Source organism: Chrysemys picta, chromosome 8 (assembly GCF_011386835.1).
Source record: "Chrysemys picta bellii isolate R12L10 chromosome 8, ASM1138683v2, whole genome shotgun sequence".
In the NCBI taxonomy this organism is placed as follows: Eukaryota; Metazoa; Chordata; order Testudines; family Emydidae; genus Chrysemys; species Chrysemys picta.
In genome coordinates this window covers 20105361-20125847 of record NC_088798.1, presented here as the reverse complement: position 1 = coordinate 20125847, position 20487 = coordinate 20105361, and the positions used below count along the sequence as shown (strand labels likewise).

At 41.7% G+C, this 20487-nt stretch overlaps 1 protein-coding gene across 1 annotated transcript in view; it reads left to right on the top strand.

Annotated features, from left to right (window-relative positions):
* Positions 1–18648, top strand: part of WLS (Wnt ligand secretion mediator) — a 68772-nt gene extending 50124 nt beyond the window's left edge. Inside the window, exons 4-12 of the mRNA XM_005300117.5 lie at positions 3698–3859; positions 5180–5316; positions 6092–6260; positions 7614–7711; positions 9091–9154; positions 10180–10323; positions 12034–12117; positions 14670–14823; positions 15235–18648. Coding sequence (XP_005300174.1) covers positions 3698–3859; positions 5180–5316; positions 6092–6260; positions 7614–7711; positions 9091–9154; positions 10180–10323; positions 12034–12117; positions 14670–14823; positions 15235–15344 — 1122 coding nt within the window. The 3' untranslated portion in view covers positions 15345–18648. The remainder of the gene's footprint in view (positions 1–3697; positions 3860–5179; positions 5317–6091; positions 6261–7613; positions 7712–9090; positions 9155–10179; positions 10324–12033; positions 12118–14669; positions 14824–15234) is intronic.
* The last annotated feature ends 1839 nt before the right edge of the window (positions 18649–20487 follow it).

The window sequence follows — 20487 nt, the reverse complement described above, 5'->3', positions numbered from 1 at the left end:
ATTGTGAGAGGAAAGAGCCAGAGGAGAGCGAGAGGTTAAGGAGAAGGGTAAAGAATGACTGTGGGGCAGAGATTGAGGATGTTGAGGGATTGTATTGAGTTTATATTTAATGGCCACTTTGCATATATAAGCAGGAATAATGCATACAATAACTGTATTTAAGTAAAAGTGGTAAATATCAGGGTCATTAAAAATTTTTTGAAAAAATCAAACTGATTTTTTGTAAATACAAAATGTTTTAAGGCTAAACTATTATTTTAAGTATGCTGAATCCCTGATGGGGCCTCCATCTAAAACTGAGTTCAAGTCGTCTTTTCTATATGAAGGATATTTTCCCCAATTCTAACTTTTTTGAGTACATTTTTATAAATGTGGCACAAACAGATCATGTACTGTATTAAGGGTGTGATCCTGTGGAGGACTCTGGGGCTGCATTATTGTGCACAAGGCAAAGTCATCGCAGGCATTGGGACCTGGCCTCTGATTCCAGGAGACACCATCGTATAGCCTCTCATCAGGATCATTCAATGAGCCCATCTAGTTTCTCATGAAGCTGTAACAAGATGAACAAAAATTCAAGTGTGTAGCTTTGTCACAGTCAATGCTGCAAACATTGCAAAGATAAGATAGCAAAGGGAACCTGAAACTTGACATATGAGTACAGTGCTCATTTGAGGCATCTTTTAGCCAAGTACAAATCTAGGAATAAAGGAAAATCATGTTGAAATTACAAGGTACTTCCATAACAACCATTTTGTCTCAACTTCACTGAAGAGAGCAGGAGGATGCAAACTAATTCTCCCCCAAGATGCATGATTTCGTTGGTTGGCTGTCTGGAGCTGTTTGTTAAGAACTGGCCCATTCCGATGACAAGTTTATGAAGAAAAGCATGGCAAAATAGATGGAACTATCACAGCCAAAGTAGGCAACGTCGAACATAAGGGAAAATGTAAGCGGTAGGATTCAGTATATGCAGTTTCTGCAGTTTGCCCAAGGCTATGGAAATAAAAAGTGCTGCTGTATTGCTGGTGCTGTTTTCAGGCAGTAAAGAAGCGGATGGATTAAGCACTTACTCCCCTTAATTTTCTTGCAAATATTCTGAACCAGAGTATCAGGATAGATGCCTAACTGCTGAAGATCATATTACTATGACATAGGCATCTAAATATTCACCCATCAATCATGCCAACCATAATAAATTGAAGGGCCAGAGATGAGCCATTCAAGCAGTGAATGTTTGCTGCTGATCTTTTAAAGAAAGTCACACCACTTAACTGATTTAAATCACTAGTCAAGCACTTGGAACCATAGTTCGTTGAAGTTCTAAACCAGCTTTTGACAGCAATAACCTCTTCTGCAGGCACAGAGTATTTTCTTCATGTGAACTAATTCATGTGAGGTTGAAAAATCAATTGGGAGTTAAAATAGGAAAACTTGTCTCTCTTCCAGGCTGTGAATAAAAACACGAGAGGGGATCTGATCTCCTAGTTAAGTCTGAAAAACTTTGAAAACAGTCTCTCGAAAATGAGACCGAGGGTAGGTATGTCTACACTAGAAACACTGTACTGTGGCAGTGGAGACACTACAGTGACAGAAGGGAGGGTTCTGTTGCTGAAGTAAAGCCACCTCTGAGGCCTGATCTACGCAGGGGGGGAGGAGGATCGATCTAAGTTAAGCAACTTCAGCTATGTAAATAACGTAGCGGAAGGTGATGTACTTAGATCGACTTACTGTGGTGTCCTCACCATGGTGAGGCTGCTGCTGCTGCTCACCCGTCAATTCTGCCTGCGCCTCTTGCTGAGCTGGAGTACAGAAGTCGATGGGAGAGCGCTCGGGATTGATTTATCGCGTCTAGACTAGACGTGATAAATTGATTTTCCCCACTGGATTGATTCCCTGCGTGCCGATCCAGCCGGTAGGGAAGACATACCCTGAAAGGTAGGAGCTAGGTCATCTGAAGTGCTGTCTACAATGTGTGGCTTAGTCATCTTAACTGTGTCTCTCAGGTGTGACTTTTACACACCCCTAAGCAATGCATCTAGGTTGACCTAACTTTCAAGTATAGAGCAGCCCCTCAGGTGAGTAGGAAGTTAAGCTCAAGACACTTTCACTTAAGCATATTTGAAAATTTTCCCAGGCTCACCTGAAATAGTTTTGATTCACTTACTGCTGCTAATCCCTCTGTGCCTTTAATAAATCATTTAGTTGTAAATGTGAAACATCTTATGATAAGAGATTATGTATCCAAAACATTTAAGGTTGTTTTGTTTAATAAAAGCAGATTTTTGTGCAGTTGTTTTAATGAAACTCCAATAGCCATCCTAATGCAGCTCAATGCACATGAGTACAACTTTAATTGTCCAAGTAAATAAGGAATATATCCTTCACCACCATTTTCTAACATACTAAAAATCTGAAAATATCAACCTATAGAAGTGCTTACACTATAACTATATACCTTTGTTTATCCTCCTAGGTAGCAAAAAAGTATCAGTCTAATGTAAAGGCTCTATCTAATTGTAAATAAACATGTTTTAATGGCTATATCAACCAATGAAAATGTACCTTTCTTTAGAAAATTAACTGAAGTACAAATGGAGAGGGTTGATTAAAATCAGTTATTTTAAGCATGATTTAAGTGACCAAGTGAAAAGCATAGTTTTTTAAATCAATCTACCCTGATAAATATTAAGCAGCAATTGATCTATTAATAGGGTTTTGCTGGCAGTTTGACAGACAATGCTGGTTAATTGATTAGACCTATTATCCCTGCTTGGCATCTGATATTTGAATATTAGATGCTGCATAACTACTTCCTGCTTACATTTTTTTTTGTTGTCTAAATGCTTAATGCATTAAATATCAATTACAGACTTTACATCTAGGGGTCTAAATCAAATTTCTCTAACTTACTCTATTCACTACCGGTACTTATTTATAAGTCATTCTGTGTGAAAATTGAACATTAAAAATGCATGACTTACATTCTAAAACTGCTACACAATAAAATAACTTTAAAAATGAACATGCCTAAGTACACTTGATTGGACTGTAGTGATCTGTGCTGTGAAACAATTGGAATAATTTAACAGTACCGATATTACTGACTAAACTAGCCAGTTAATTGCAGCATTAATGTGCACCACTAAACTCTACTGGATGGAACTGGAACTGTTCAACCATGCGTCTGGCCATGTTCGGCTAACTGAGAGTCTCCTTTAATTCTACTTGGAAAAGCCAGACCAAGCATATTTGTAACCTACCCTTGCTACCACAGGAAGTTCTGAGTAGCCATAGCAAATAGCATAGTGACACCCATGAACTTCTTTTTGGCCACGGATTAAAACTGGCAAAAGCTATAGTATTGAGGCAAATTGTCACTGTTCAGGAAGAAAAGGGCTCCGATATGTTCTCATCACTATGTATCAACCAGTTTTCTCTGAAAATATAAATTGAACTGCTTCTCCATGTGGATTTGCTTTCTTTTTATATTTATTAGTACCTACTTCCTGGTTCCCTAAAAGGGGAAAGGTTGGGATGTGATGAAACAAGAAGTCTGTGCTGTACATCTCCAAATTAGAGTCCCTGGAAGGACTAGTTACTGCTTTACAACTATTGATTTATCATCTTTGAAGTCCAAATAAAAGTGATCAAAGCTGATCCCTTTGCATTTTCTCTCTCTCCACTATTCCGCTAGACCATAGAGCATGAAGGCCGACACTATGACTGTGATGCACTCCATTTCATGGAAATTGGAACTGTGGCTCACAAATTCTACCTCCTCAATATTCGACTCCCTGTGAATGAAAGGAAACTAATTAATGTGGGAATTGGGGAAATAAAGGATGTTCGCCTGGTGGTAAGTGTGCATGTCCCATTTCTATCTTTACTCTGGGCTCCCGTCTCTAGAGTAGGTGTTTAATGGAGACTCACTGCTGTGTCAAAGGTGGGAAGATATTTGTAAAATCCAACCTTTTATTGGGTTTATGATTTTGCTGTGGTAAAGTAACCCATGACTGATAGAGAAATGGGAAGGAGTTTTGCTGTTCTGTACAAAACCACAATTGCCAATTGCTCTATGCCCTAGTAAGAATATAATGACAACATTATTGTTTAAGGTCAGTAAACTTGTATGATTCTCATCGTCAATGCAGCCCCTTTTCCCCACTGGATCTCTTCTATTACTATTCTCTAGCTATTATTCCTCCCCTTTCCCACCATGCTGACTACACTAGTGGGATAATTCACTGCTATTCTGGTCTACTGGTAATTGCTTCCTTGACTGACTCCAGAAGCAGGCAATTTTATTATGCCTGACTAACATTTTTCTATTGCAGACAGTCTGGCTTTGGATCAGAGTTTAATTTTAACTGGAAAATATGCCTCCTATCACATGGTCACTTTAGGCATAGAACTTAAAATAAGGGATGAGAGGAAATAAGAGATCTGGAATGATAGCACTTGAAGAGGAAACCCCTTTAATCGTGTCACCTTTTTGATTTTAATTTAAATGTGTTAAGTGTCCTTGTCTCTGCCTCATTTCAGTCTTAAATAATTTTGTCCATCAAGGTGCTGAGAGCCTAAATAGTTCTCCTGTTTACCACCATTTAATGCAGTAGAACTAGTCCCTCTCCTCTCACTGTTTTTGGCTTTTGAGCGGCACTATTTCTGGAGCAATGATCAATTTGCCTATTAGCTCTGAGTATTTATCGGGGTTACCATCATGTATATCTTTCTGCATTTAATATTAAGTTGACTAATTTTCATGTTAGAATAAATTAATTTTGTTTAAATGCGTGGCAACTTTTATTGATTAAATTGTATGCAAAAATATACCTATCAAACACCAGTAATAAAATCTGTTTATCAATTTCTGGTTATTTGGAAATTGAAGTGGTGGAATATTTGCATTAGTTATCAGGAGTCCTAAAAATTCGACTTGGACTGAATGGTCAGGACACCCATTAAACAGCGGTGTACAGCTCTTTCCATTTTGTCCAACAGTTCAGCTGTGCATTTCACAAGCAATGCTCTTTAATATTAAAGTGGTTGTAGTTTAGACTATTGCAATTTCTGTCAGGCCCTGTGACTATAACAGGATAATGCAAAATCTGATCTTGTCTGTAAATGAGGAAAGTGAAATATTGTACAGCTCCCATGTTTAAACTTGTCTCCTCAGAGTATCCATCAAAATGGAGGTTTTACAAAGGTGTGGTTCGCAATGAAAACCTTCCTTACGCCCAGCATCTTCATCATCATGGTTTGGTATTGGAGACGGATCACGATGATGACACGCGCTCCTGTCCTGCTGGAAAAGTGAGTAAAGGAGTAACTCACTGTGATCCAGACAACTTGTAAGATTAAGGCCAAAATGTATGCCTCATGCAAAGCCTGGGTAAACTGGCCATGTACTAGATTGCCAACCCTGTGGATCCATTTTCCTTCCTTCCCCACTCTTAGCCAAGCCAATGTGGCAACAGAGCTGCTCTTGATCCTCTGTTGCAGTCTTTGTTCTGCAATAGTCTGCATAGCTGATACATTCCTCCTATGTGTGCGTGACTAGACCCTTCTGCCATTCTCTCCCAGCAATCATGGAGCCACAGAATTTGCCTCCTAAAACTTTTTGGTGGTCCACGGGAAGCCCCTGCAGGGCTGTGTAGCAGACAGTGTCTGTACCCTGTGTGTCAGTTCCCCCAAATTCTGAACCCTATCTCCTAATATGGCAGAAATACGCTAGGCTGCTGCATCAGGGTCCCCTCTGACTGTGGGTGCTTGTGTAGGATTAGCACCATAAGAATTTGACTGCCCAACCAGTCCTTTTGAAAACAGCAACTGGTTTTCCATTTTGACTCCTGAGCATGGGTTTTGTTTGAAATGGATACATGTCTTGCCAGTTACTGAGTCACCCTTCATTAACAGTGTCTCTGTGGAGGCAGGATAACAGGACTGCTATGTGGGTGGGTGAACAGGAAGGTATCGTGGCAAAAAGGAGGAAACCTCTATTTCTTCATGAAGTTTGAGCTCCTTTGACCTAGTCCTCTTGGTCCTTTCTTTGAAATGGAAAGAGATTCTGTTCTGTCTGCTTCTCCAGGGTAATCTTTGCTCTTGGGATCTCCATGACGTTCATAAATATCCCAGTGGAGTGGTTTTCCATTGGATTTGACTGGACTTGGATGTTGCTCTTTGGAGATATTCGACAAGGAATCTTCTATGCCATGCTTCTGTCATTTTGGATAATCTTTTGTGGCGAGCATATGATGGTGGGTGTGACTATGACTATAGAGTAAAGTGTATCTCGTTCCCTTTAGAAATCCAAAAAATTGTTCGTAGCATATAGGAATAAATGCTAGGGAGAAAGTTACCAGCCAGTCTTTCCCACTGGTTTAGATGTATATTTCTTAGCTAGGAAACAAGCATCTCCTGGTTTTACAAACCCTCTCCCCAAGAGCAATTGCAGCATCAGTGGTTGCCTTAGACAAGCTCCCCTGGTGGATACTGGATATTTGCAAAGCAACAACTGGGAGTGTTGTGCACATTTTTCATCAGATCTCTTCCTTGGAAATAGCATAATGCTCCAATGCCAGACTGGCAGAACAGTGTTAATCTATGGGCTTGGCTACATGGTGCTTTAGCCCACACCAGTGGGCTGTAAATTCTAGATGACACCAACATGTGTCACACTAACTGGCCTGTGTGTGGACGCTGCTGGCGGGCACTTAAAGTTCCCTACTGCCTGTTAATGTACCGCATAGACAAGCCCTAAGTTTAGCAGAACTCTTCACCTGCTTTCCTCCGGATGGACACACTGCTTGCTAATCTCCCACAAATAGAAATGTACAGATGCCCTCAAAGCTTAGAGGTTACTTATCAGTAACTCCTTCTTTGGGAGTCACCTCTGTGCGTTCCCACTACTTTCCCTCTACACAGAGGTCTGACATCAGTACTGTGTGGCTTTGGAGAATGAACAGAGGCAGTTGGGGGGGATGGGGCGGGACTATGTTCCCATATGTAGGGTAGGGCAGGGGTGGGTGAACTTTTTGTCCTGAGGGCCACACTGGGGTGGGGAAATTGTATGCAGGGCCATGAATGTAGGGCTGCGGCAGGGGGTTGGAGTGCGGTGTGTGGAAGGCTCAGGGCAAGGGGTTGGGGTGTGGGGTGTACATGGGGACTTGGCAGGGGATTGGGGTGTGGCAGGGGGCTCAGGGCAGGGGGTTGGGGTGCAGGAGGGGTGTGGGGTGTACAAGGGGACTCAGCAGGGGGTTGGGGTGTGGCAGGGGGCTCAGGGCAGGGGTGGAGCAGTTCTGGAATGGCAGTGATCCGCAGGGCAATAGCTTGCCCACCTCTGGGGAGGGCAATGATGTCTCCCTCTCAAGCTTTTCATGTATCCCCAATGTACCTGGCTTCCCAATGAAGTTATGTAGCTCAAAATCTGGGATGCCATATCCCACCATGGAAATACACAGAGGTGACTCAAAACAGCACCTAGTAAGTAACCTCTTTCTTGACTTAAGAATGTTCTTTGCTATCAATCTCACTGACTGAATTATGCACCCACTTTTTCCCCCCTCCCCTTTCATAAATTAACTTTCTTTTTCCATGGCTTGATTCATTAGGATCAAAATGAACGAAATCATCTTTCTGGGTACTGGAAACAGGTTGGGCCCATAGCTGTTGGTGCCTTCTGCCTTTTCATCTTTGACATGTGCGAGAGGTAACGGAGACACTTTTTTTTTTTTTTTTTTTTTTTTTTTTTTTTTTTTTCTCTTCTCTTACGCTCTGTAGTGCTAATACAATTGTGCTCTGGCCTCTTCTTACAGGGGCAATTATTTGGATACAATTGATCTTTACACTGGGTCCATGTTGGCTTGCCTTTTTCTAATAGCTTTATTGAGACAAGGATTGAAAAGTTGGTACAAAGACTTAGCACTTTTCAGGCCATTTGGGTCTCCCCCTGCCAACACTGGTATGCACCAGCCACCTTTCTGTGCTCTTTTGGGGAAGGGAATGGCAAGTCCCTTTTCCTCAGACTAGGTATTCAAGTCATTAGCCCCCTTATAAGTCAATTTCCTCCAAGCCCAGTGGTCAATTTCTTAGACATCCCAGTAGCAATTTCCCCAATTTAAGTCTTCCCTTCCAGATCAGATTACATTACTTAAAAGTAGACTTTTTACTGGAAAATGACTGACTGAAAGTGAGAGAGATAAAAGGTAGCTCTTTGCCTGCCTGGCCATATAAGTTCACAACGCATGGAAATATTACCTGTCACAGGACAAAAAAATGTTTTTGACTTGTAGTTCAAAGGGTATATTGAGCAATCTCAGAAAGCTGCACTGGAACAGTGAGTGAGTTTCAGGATGAAAATGCAGTAGACCGTGTGTGTTTAAAATAAGGATTTTATCCAGCTCTGTACCCATTGTGGGCTAAAATACAATTCCTTACAGTATCACTTCATTGGTATGTGAATCAAGACATAAAAGTTAGTCCAGTCTCTTGTGTATATGAAAGTTTCATCCCTTTTTCCGGTATTAACATTTACATGGAAGATTTTTATTACATGTATCCTATACATTTCCAACGAACACTTTTTTTGAAGCAATGTGGAGTCATTATAATTCTGCATAATTGAAAAGGAGGTTTAATACTGTGCAAGTGACGAGAATTCCTTCTCAGCTAGTGTGCTTGACACCACAAACAATACCTATTTTAAAAATGCTATCACTTGCATAGCTGATGCAAGTCACTTTGGACAAGCAAGGTACAGTCTGCCCCAATGCTGATAGCAACTGTCCAACCATTTGCTTCACCATTTTTCTTGCAAAGAGACAAGAAGGCTTTTCCTTTGACTTTTATACTACTGTGAAGTTGTGTTGGAACAGTTTTTTGTAAGATTACATGTCCACTGGAATGTAAACTGAAGTCTCCCCACCCACCTCCAAACACACTCCCAAATTACAAAATAACATGACTCATTTTTCCAAACTGTTAAGTTAGATGTATAGGAATGTGTATTTTACGGTATTTTTGACTCTTTGCACACAAATTCTGATTGCCCTGAATTCTCTTTTTATTTTTATTTATTTGTTTGTTTAGAGGGGTACAACTGAAAAATCCATTCTACAGTATCTGGACCACAGATGTTGGCACGGAGCTGGCTGTATCCTTCTATCTGTTTTTGTGCAGTAGCATTTATTTTGTATTAGGTTTTTGGAGTGAGAAATGTTTTTAGTAACTACTTATTGAACCTGATGAAAAGCCTGGTCACTTTAGTAAAATGGGACTGGGAAATTGGTTTCTGATTCAAAGATAGTGGAGGATCCAGAGTATCCTTTGAATGAACAACTTTATGGCTCTATAGGGGGGCACTTGTAAAAATATTAGTGCAGCATGTAGATTTTGCTGCAAGAATTAATTTTGAGATTAGTATTGAGATAAGGGAAGTGATTAGAAAAATGAGCATCTGCCTCAAGCTGCAGAAAGTCTAGGAAATGGCACATCTTGAGTTAGGGTTTGGGTATTAGTGATTCTAGAAAAGAATCTTATCCTCTCTGAACCCTGTCTAAATTGCACCCTTTACGCTATTCCCTCTCCTGGTCTGAACTAGAGCAGTTTTTTCTCTGGGGCAGTTAATTTCATCACTGACACTTGGAAGTGTGGTCCTACAGCATTTATACAAATTGCTTTTTAAATTTGCCTGGTCACGCTGGAAGTGCTTTCAGCTGCATTTAATTTTTATTACCAGGCTCAGATAAGGTAATGTGATTAGTTTCACTTCCCCAGCATCCCAGTCCTCTTGCAGGAGTCGCCAAGATCACATGTTGGTTGGTTATTACTTCTCGTCTTCTCTGCTAAGCCCTGTCTCTTTGTACCAGCAGAGCAGAAGGGACAATTCCAGCTTAGCCTTTTTTAGCCTGCCGGAGTTTTAATATTTTATCCTCGTTAACACCATGTTAAGTGCTTGGGGAACAACTGAAGCATTGGCTCTGGGACTGAGCTGGGGGAAGGGACCATGAAGCATACACCCTCACTCAGACGGAAGCTTCTATTTAATACCCACTGGAAGCCTGAATTAGGATTATTGCGATAATTAGTTTGCTTTTGTAAAGTTCTAATTACCTGAATAATATTTTCTTCAATCTCCTGCTTTGTCAAGTAGTTGTTCCCTTTAACTTTACTGCTCAGATGGCATTTATTATAGTGGCAGGAATCTGCCTTTGCCTCTACTTCCTGTTTTTGTGTTTCATGGTGTTTCAAGTGTTCAGAAACATTAGTGGGAAACAATCCAGCCTCCCAGCAATGAGCAAGGCTCGCAGGCTTCATTATGAGGTTAGAAAACCCTTGTTGGATTAAAGTTGTCATGTGCATGCGCTCATTGCGTTAGTATTCCAAAAAGGCGACTGGTGATCTACCAGAAAAACTGTATCCACCCTCATTAGCTTTTTCCATAATTTAGAAAACCGCTTTCTCATGCTGCCAAAACCACCCTAATGTCAGCTCACAAAAACGCAATAAACTTTTCTTCATTCTGACGTTTAGCCCCCACTAATGCTTTCAATCTTCAAAGTACTTTACAAACACTAACCCGCACAACGTACTCGTAGGCATTTACTCCCAATCAGCTCTGTTTTAATCTTCAGAGTGGTGTGGCCCGGTGGTAAAACCTTTTGAGATTTACTGATGTCAAGCATTATTATTACAGATGAGGAAAATGATGCAGGGTACTCATGTGACTTGCCCAAACCACTTGACAGTTTGCATCGGAACAGGATTAAAAATAAGGAGTTTCTGGCTTGCCATCCTCTCCTTAGACCAAGTTTGTCTCTGGTCAGAGCTGTACTCATTCCTCTTTAATTGCTGTTGCAGAGCAGAAGGAGGAGCCCAGATAGAGTTGCAGTCAAACCAAGAATGCCTGTTTTCTTGGTGATAAAGATTTGTGTCCATAAAACTTTGGTAGAAAATGTTCTGATGAGTCAAACTCCATGTCTAATCAGGTCATTTGTGACTCATTAAAAGGCACATTACTTGTTCCAATAAAAGAATCTGTATTTTTGCAGACGTTTCCCTGAAGTCTTAGCTCTTCTTTCATCTCTTTTCTTGAGTTAAAAGTACAGCACAGGGATTATGGATTTGTGTTACAGGAGAGTTTAGGGCTCCACTGCTCTCGGCACTGTGCAGACACTTAACAAAAAGACAGTCCTTTCCCTGAGGACTTCAGTCTTGCCACCCTCAGCCCACCTGCTGCACAAACTAACTTGTAAAATGTCCACACTCCCCCAAGATGCCTGAGTCAGTGTGATTTCAAACTAACACAACTAAAATCCATCTGTTAAATTTAAAACAGATTTAAAAAAAGCAAACAGTCTGTGATAAAGTCACATGGTTTGAAGGTCTTATGTCATTTGTTTGTTGTCCTTAATCTATAGTCTAACATTCATTTAGTCACCTTAAATTCTCGGCCACAGGAAATTAGATTGGGAAAGTTTGCATCCTCCTCACATAAACTCATTACACTTACAGAAACAGAAAACATTTGTAAAGTAGATCATTCCTGGTATAACCTAGCAAACCCTCATCACAGATATGTTCTAGAAAGAAAGCATATCTGATTTAGCAAGGAAGCCACAGACTATCAAATGTGATGTTAATTTAACGAAACCTTTTTCCTTAAACTCAAGTGCCTCCTTCACATTAGCTCTACGTAAATCAGTTTAATTTTACAGAAGCAAACATGATGGAAAGCAGTAGCAGTCAAGATCTCTACACCCCATTCAATGTAACTGCGAGGAATGCAGATGTGTGGGGAACAGAGAATATCTGCTGTCACCAGGGCAGGACAAAGGAGCAAGTGGGTGGTTGTGGGTTTTGTAGTTTTGGACTAATCTTTTTTCCAACTTCCATCTTGTAGAAGCTAAAAATTGAAAAGGGATTGTCTGTTCTGTTACAGTGACCAGTGTCATGTTCTCTCTCTCTCTCTCTCTCTCTCTCTCTCTCTCTCTCTCTCTCTCTCTCTCTCTCTCTCTCTCTCTCTCTCAATAGGGGCTGATTTTTAGGTTCAAGTTCTTGATGCTCATCACTCTGGCCTGTGCAGCGATGACTATCATCTTCTTTATTGTCAGTCAGGTGAGTGTGCTGAAACCAAACTTGGTATGATAGAGTGCAGTATCCAAATTCCTAGGTAGCCAAGATATTGGCTATATCCTAGTTCAGAGGACACAGGAATGCATAGACTGTAGGCAGGGCTGGTATCCTCTTATTGTTAAGGCTGCCTGATATTTCCCATTATAAGACCCTGTTTTCAGTTGTTTGACTTTGCCAAACTTAAACTGTTTGGGCTGAAATTTTTCATACTGAGTGTCTGCCTCAGGATAGCTTTTTCCCTCTTCCCCCTCCTCCGCCCCTTACATTTCAGTCAAAATAGGTTAACCATTTGCAATATGAAGGGGTGGGGAGGGTGGTTTGTCCATGTGTTAAAAAATTCTGGTGACCTTTTTCTTTGAAAATCTCTAATATATGAGTATGCAACTATAGACTGTCATAATGCATGTTCACAAGGGGACTGAATTGAGGTTGCATAGGTAACCTTAATTCTAAGAACACAAGAACAGCCATACTGGGTTGGACCAAAGGTCCATCTAGTCTAGTATCCTGTCTTCCGACAGTGGCCAATGCCAGGTGCCCCAGAGGGAACGAACAGAACAGGTAATCAAGTGATTCACCTCGTATTGCCCATTCCTAGCTTCTGCCCAACAGTCTAGGAACACTATCTCTGCCCATCCTGTCTAATAGCCATTGATGGACCTATCCTCCATGAACTTGTCTGGGTGGGGTTTTTTAAATTCTGGCATTTAACTTTTGAGTGTTTGATTTTTGCAATCTTAAATGCTCTTAACAGTTTTTTGGGCGTGAGGCAGGTGTGTATGTCTCTTCCCTCTGAACTTGGATTTAGCCTATAGATAGATATGTGGATATACAATTATAATAAAAATATAGTGTATTGGGCTATGTTTTAAGTTGCACAGATAAAACCCCATGTACCCTCTTGAAGGTCTACCCCACAGTATTCCTCTGAGAATAAGCCCCTTCACTCTCCTGACCAGTTCCCAGGACTACAGCCTCCCAAAATGACTTTCCAGTGTTAAGATGTTTTATTGGTCTCAGATATAAGGTGGCAATTGTAGTTGTATATAGACATGTAGGCTTTAGTTGCAGAAATACAGTGGATACACCTTTATAAGTTAATAGTCACACTCTTTTCTACTTTGAAAGTAGAACTGTTCTGAAACTTTTTCGTCTGAATTTTCTATAGAGTAATACTCCTTTTCCTAAGGAAAATGTCAGTTGTAGGACAATTTCAGTTTTGCTGGTGGCGTGGGGAAGAATCTCTTCTTTTCTATAGGGGAAACTGAAAAGACCGCTCCCCAGCTAGTCACTGGGGTGGGGGCGACTGACAGGCCCAGTTCTTTGGCTGCAGGAATTGGGAGGAGTGGGTCAGCTTCATTGCAGGCAGAAAGCAAAATTGATGAGATGGGCAGCTGAAAGCTTCAGTTTTGAGAGAAGCAAAATGAAGTTTTTCTTGAAATCCTTTCCTGTGAGAAATTTTGGATGTTTCATTTCCGCTTGTGATGAAAACTTTCAAAAAGGTGAAATTTTTCACAGGAAGGGATTTTATTTTCTTGCCAATTTTACTTGTAAGCACTTCTGCTGAGTCGTGCACAGAAGTACTCTCAGACATACTATATTAGAGAATCTAGCATCTGTGTTCCCTTTGCTTATGGAAAACAATGCCATAGTCTGATTGGCATGGTAAGATGACTCTGATCTAAAAATCTGTTCAGTTGAAGCAATTGGCTTGAAGTTCTACCTCAAATCTGGCAAATCATTTTGTCCAGTTACTTTCATCAAGTTTGGTATTTTTGTTTGTTTAAAGGCTATGTTCTGCCACTGTCTTTTTCTTTAAAGCAGAGCTCCTCATTTTCTATAGGGAATTCTGCTTTAAAGTCAATGGTAGGCTATGGTTCCAAATGACTTGTTAATTTGGCTTTTAAAATGGAAAGCAGTCTTAAGGTGCATAGCTCATGCATTTCATTGTTTTCAAAATATTGATATTAAATGACTGTTTTCTTAACTCTCCATAGAGTCTCCTGTCTTTCTTTATATCTGGAGCTAATGCTATCAGCCATAGGTCTCTGCTGTAAGACAGAAGCAGTGAGATGTGCTGAATGCCATTAGCTCTTTGCATTATTCATGCTGTTTTCTTCTATAAAAGGTTTATTTATAGACCCTCTCTAAAGTTTCCAGACGTAGCCAGTCTCCCAGGTACTGCTCGATTATAATTCTCCTCTCACTAGAATCTTGTATGACTGGAATGATCTAACTTGAATGTTCTGAGATAAATTTTGTTAGTTTTTAAAAAAACCAAAGATGAATAAAGTTTCTAATACAAATCTTGTTGCATGTGCCAATCCTTCTAGATTAGTGGCAGGGGAAGAGACTTGTTAGTATAGACTTTTTACTTCCATGTGTTTGCTGTCTGGACATGAATTGTCCATCTGCTTCATTCTGTCTAATTTCAGAATTCTCTGTATCTGCTCTTAGAAACATGTACTACTTCATCGTAGAAGGATTCTCCTTACTTATCTGTCCCTGTTGAATCTCTGCTTTCTTGTGGACAGGTGACTGAAGGCCATTGGAAATGGGGGGACTTCACAGTACAGGGGAACAGTGCCTTCTTCACAGGCATCTATGGGATGTGGAACCTCTACGTCTTCGCTCTTATGTTCCTATATGCTCCATCACACAAGAATTATGGTGAAGATCAATCAAATGGTAAACTGGGCTTTGGTGTGGCTCTTAATTGCATATCAATACTAACTTGAAATAGTCTGGAGACTGCATTGTGTAGCTGTGGTGGAGGAAGTGAAAGACAAGACTGAGGAATGGAACTAAATAGTTTTTGTTTACTGAGTTTACAGTTGGTTTCCCTTGGAATATCTTTCAGTAGCACAGTGGCTCTCCAGCATTAGCTCATGTAACAGTGTTTGTTTGGACTGAAACCACTGCAAAGGAACATTCTTCTCTTCAAATGAATTGAAGGAATCATGGAAACCCTTCTTAATTCTCAGTTTTAGAAAAGCTTATTGTTTCCAAGACCCAAACTCTGGAGAAATTGAATGGCAATCTCTCTAGTTCCCGGGTCCTCCTTTGTGCATCACACTGAAACATAGCTTTGTATTTCAGGTGACCTGGGAGTAAGTAGTGGGGAGGAGCTTCAGCTCACCACCACCATCACCCATGTGGACGGGCCAACTGAGGTTTACAAGCTGGCTCGCAAGGAGGCTCAGGAGTAACTCCTGGAACACCTCACTTGGGACAAACACAATGAAGTACAATACACCGATTTGAGACAACGTCCTCCTTGAGGAGACATCAGAAGTAACTCACTCTACAAATGCCCAGTATTTATAGTGTGTTCACTGAGCAGTGGCACTAAAATAGAACCTTTGTAAACTCTCTCTTTAATATGGTGTAGTTATCTCTGGGGGAGGGCAGGATATGTATTTTATATTTTACAGACACGCTAAACGAACACTAAGGGTGCAAAGTGAAACGTTCAAGAGTTAAAAGCCAGGATTAATGTTGCCTGCAGAACCTTAATTTGGCTCCTTGTGTGTATGCAGGATGATAGTCTTTAATTACTGGGGGTTTTACACAGGACCTCTGCCTCATTCAATGCACAAAATGGACATTGGAGGTATCACTTAAGAGGAGGTATTTAGTATTTTGTCATCTTTTGTGTGTAACTTCCTCATAAACACACAGAAAATGCAAAATTATATTCTGTATCTAACCATATTGATACCTCCTTCAGTGTGCCCCCTCCCCGGCAGGGTTCAAACCTTTAGACCTGTAGCACAGACCTCTGCCACTTAAGCTAACAGTGACTGGCAGCAGTAGTAGGCTGTTACCTGGTGTGTGGACTAGGCACTAAAGGAGGAAGAGATGCACACTTTACTAGTGGGTTTCACAGCTATTTGCGGATAGAGGAATGTAGGAACTCTGAATTCCTGGATTCTTTTCCAAGTCCTGGAGGGGAATATACTCTAGTGGTTATAACCTTTCTGCCCTTGTGTCCCCCAACTTTCCCGTATCCTCCTATCTGCCCCACTCCCATTGGGCTCCTGAAACCCCTTCCCTCCCCACCCCTCCTTCCTCCATTTCTCATTCCTCTGCATTCCAGTGATGGCTCCTTCTCATCCATGATGCCTGGGTGTCAGGAGAGGGAGCATTGAGGACACAGGAGAGACTGTCTCCCTCTGTTCCTGTGCTCAGTGCCACAGGATCCTGCAGTAGCTGGGAGGAGCAATTGCAGGGCAACTCCTGCTCAAAGACTGCAGCACTAGCATGGAGCACACTCAGAGATGGAATGTCTGGAGAACTTAGCTGCCAAATCTGCACTGAGCATGTGAGAACCAATATTTTTCAGTGTCTCGTAACTTGGCCAAACTTCCTGACCAGTTCTTAGACTCTTTGGGGACTCAACAGTTGAGCAGGACTTTCCCTGCAATTGCTGCTTTTGGCTGCTGCGGGATGCTGTAGTGCTGCACACGGTATTAAGTCCTGTGCTCTCCCTGCTAATGCCCAGGCAGTGTGGAGGAGGAAACAGCCTGATTTCAAATGCAGAGAGGATGATCCAGACCTGGAGGGAGAGGGAGTGGACTAGGATACATGTGGATTGGAGGTGTGGGGGACAGGGACTGACTGGCTGGGCAGGGAGATTAGGAGAAGGCGCTAGAGCTGTGGTGAGGGAGAGAGGAAAACTAAGACAGGCATAGGTTAGAGGGGACTGGGGCGGAAGGGGAGAGGCTGAGAGAGATGGGCACAAGGGTCTGTGCCCACTAGAGTGCATGGAATGGATTCCTGAGTGTCTTATTCCTGCTGTCAGCAAATATCTTTTGAAACTCCTAGCAAAGTTTGTCATTCCCCCTCTAGAGCTTGGTCCATGCAGAGGATGAGTCTACTGCTATCAGTTGCTCAAGTAATAGAGGTTTGTGCTACGAAGCTAAAGGTTCCAAATTGCCTCATGCATAAGGCTGTGTTTTTCACTGAGGTCACAAAGTCATAGAATCCATGACTTTCGGAGACCTCTGTGACATTCTCCGCTTCAGCCCCATGGGCTGCAGGACTCTGGAGCTGACAGCCAGTGGGGCCCTGGCAGGGTTCCAGTGACAGGGACCCCCTGGATGGTTCCAGCAACAGGTAATAGACTCCTGAGCGGGCCCTCCTTAGGGTTCCAGCAACAGGCAACTGCCTTGCATGGTGAGAGGGGGACGCCTCAGGCGAGTGGCTGGGGTTTCCTGTTTTCTCTCTGGGAAATATGGTCATCCTGCAGCTCCCAGCTGCCATGGGCAGAGGGGGGGCACAATCATTTTTCAGTTGGCTTTTTTTAAGCCTGGGAAATCACACACCATAAACTACAGTAGTGCTAAGGTTGCAAAGTCAAACACTCAGAAGTTAGGAAATGCCAGTATTAAGCTTGCCTGTGTAACCTTAATATGACCCTCTTCTGCATACACATTGATGTAGATTTTAATTAATGATCTCTCACTATTTCCTGCTCCCCATAGGCCCCCTCTGCCTTATCCAGTGCAGAGGATGGACCAGCTGTGGGGATAAATCAGGGATGTGTAGTGAAGGATGCTACTGGCTGTAGCATCCCCATCACTAAATGTGGGTGTTTCATTTTCTGGCTGCTCACCTTGAGGTACCAAGGACCAAATTTGCAGAACTGCTAAGTGCTCCAACTGAAGTCAAGTGGTGCTACGCTTGGAGCATAGATTAAGTGCTGTGAAAATGCTAAATCTTTTAAAAACAAGGCTCTGGGCTTCTCAAATTTGGTACCAAAAATTAATGGACACTTTGACAATTTTGGCCATAATTTCTGTGCCTCAGTTCCCCATCTGTAAATGGGTAAATGCCACCTGTGTGTGTGTGTGTGTGTGTGTGAAGATCCATGTATTAGTGTTTGAAGCACTTGGAGAGCACTAGTTGGAAATTATTAATTTTGTATCCAGTGCAGAGTTTGGATGGGTTTTGTCAAATAAAGCCTGGATCCACATTGAGGAGAATAAAAGAAGATATTGAATAAATATATGCTCATACAATGAGGCCGGGGTCCTCTGGAGAAAAATATAGATAAGCATATAATTAAAGACTGTAACATAAAACATATATTCCCAAGGGGGCAGAGTTGAGTTGCTCTTCCAACCTCAATTCTAGCATTTCACAACTTTTGAGAGCTTGACTCTGCAACCTTAATGTTACTTTAACTTTAGTTTTTATGTAATATCTATATACCTAGAATAAATTCATCCTGATTTCTTTTATAGCGTAGTGTAACGTTGCATGTTGTAAAAATTGATTTACGAAAGAGTCATTGCAGCTTTAAAACCAAATCTTGTGTGTCCAACACTAACATCTGTTACGGTGTAGATATCTTTTTTTATATTTGCTAAACTAAGTGCCACTTGCGTACCAGAAACAGCCCCTGGGTCTTATTAAATTGTTTGTTGTATGTTCACTTTTTACAAAATGCTTTAAGCAACCTGGAAAAAATGTAGTTTTGTTAATTTAAATAAAATATACAATATTGTGGGTTTGTTGTTGGTTCATTGAGTGAGAAGAAATTGTAGCCTTTTTTGGGTGTCTTTTTATGGTTTGTCTGCTGAACTACAGTGGATAGACCAATGGGGCGGAACTGCGCTTTATGGAGACCTGAATTTCCCACCAAGCCACTGATCTAGTTCTTGGTGATCTTTTTGACCTTTATTTAAAAAAAAAAAATTCTAATAATTGCATTTATTATGAAAACGCAAAACTTTTTTTTTTTTTTTGGAAGCTGGAATTCTTTTGCATAACTCGTTATGAGGCAAGATGGCTAACATAAGCAACTTGTCACTTCAAATGTTAGTCTTAAAGGTGCCTCTGTTGCTTTTTACAGATTCATAGACTTTAAGGTCAGAAGGGACCATTATGATCATCTGGTCTGACCCCCTGCATGCTGCAGGCCACAAAACCGTCCCTACCCTTCCCTTGACTCTGCTGATGAAGTCCCCAAATCCTGTGTCTTGGTGACTTCAATTTGCAGAGAACCCTCCTGCTAGCGATCCCCGCCCCATGCTGCGGAGGAAGGCAAAAAACCTCCAGGGCCTCAGCCAATCTACCCTGGAGGAAAATTCCTTCCCGACCCCAAATATGGCGATCAGTAAGACCCCGAGCATGTAGGTAAGAGTCTCCAGCCTGACCCTTGTTAGCCATTATACTATTTACCTGCTATTGCTCGGTATTCCTCAGCTTATGTTTTACCATTAAACCATTCCCTCCATAAACTTATCTAATTTAATCTTAAAACCAGACAGGTCCCTTGCCCCCACCGTTTCCCTCGGAAGGCCGTTCCAATATTTCACCCCTCTGACGGTCCGAAACCTTCGTCTAATTTCAAGCCTAAACTTCCCCACTGCCAGTTTATATCCATTCGTTCTCGTGTCCACATTAGTACTAAGCTGGAATAATTCCTCTCCCTCCCTGGTATTTATCCCTCTGATATATTTAAAGAGAGCAATCATATCCCCCCTCAGCCTTCGTTTTGTCAGACTAAACAGCCCGAGCTCCTCTAGTCTCCTTTCATACGACAGGTTTTCCATTCCTCTGATCATCCTAGTGGCCCTTCTCTGCACCCGTTCCAATTTGAGTTCATCTTTTTTAAACATGGGAGACCAGAACTGCACACAGTACTCCAAATGAGGTCTCACCAGCGCCTTATACAACGGAAGCAGCACCTCCTTATCCCTACTAGATATACCTCGCCTAATGCATCCCAAGACCGCATTGGCTTTTTTCACCGCCACGTCACATTCAGACTAACATGGCTACCCCTCACATTTGAAGTGCTGAAAAGCAGTACGTCAATGGCTGAACTCATTCTCTCTTTAATCCCTCACATTAGAAGCAGTTACGTTATCAAAGTAACTTAGGTATTGCTTACGCCGGGCCAGATCCAGTGTTTTTTGAAGTCAATGGGAACTGAAGAGAGGCTGGTCTCCATATCACAGGTATTTGGCGTTGGACCCTACAGCTAACTGGAATCCCCCTTCTGTTTCCTTGTACTTCAAACTGACTTTCCTAACTAGTTTGGCATGTACATCTGCCCAGGGGTATTCTGTGAAGGGAAAGCTAATGTATTAAGTGAAATAATTTGAACTGACAGTTAAACTTATGGGAGACCATTACCCGCTGCTTGAGCTACAAGGTGAGATTGATTGATTTATTGGCATGCTATGACATTGTTTTTTGAGAACTAGGAAACTGTCAGGAAGAGTGAGTTCCCTTGATCAGAAAGTGTTCAGAGCTAAAACCAAACCTCCCCCCCCCCCCCCCCCCGATTAGGCTTTCTTGCAATAGTACCCTCCCTTTCATACTAATGGCCCCAAACAC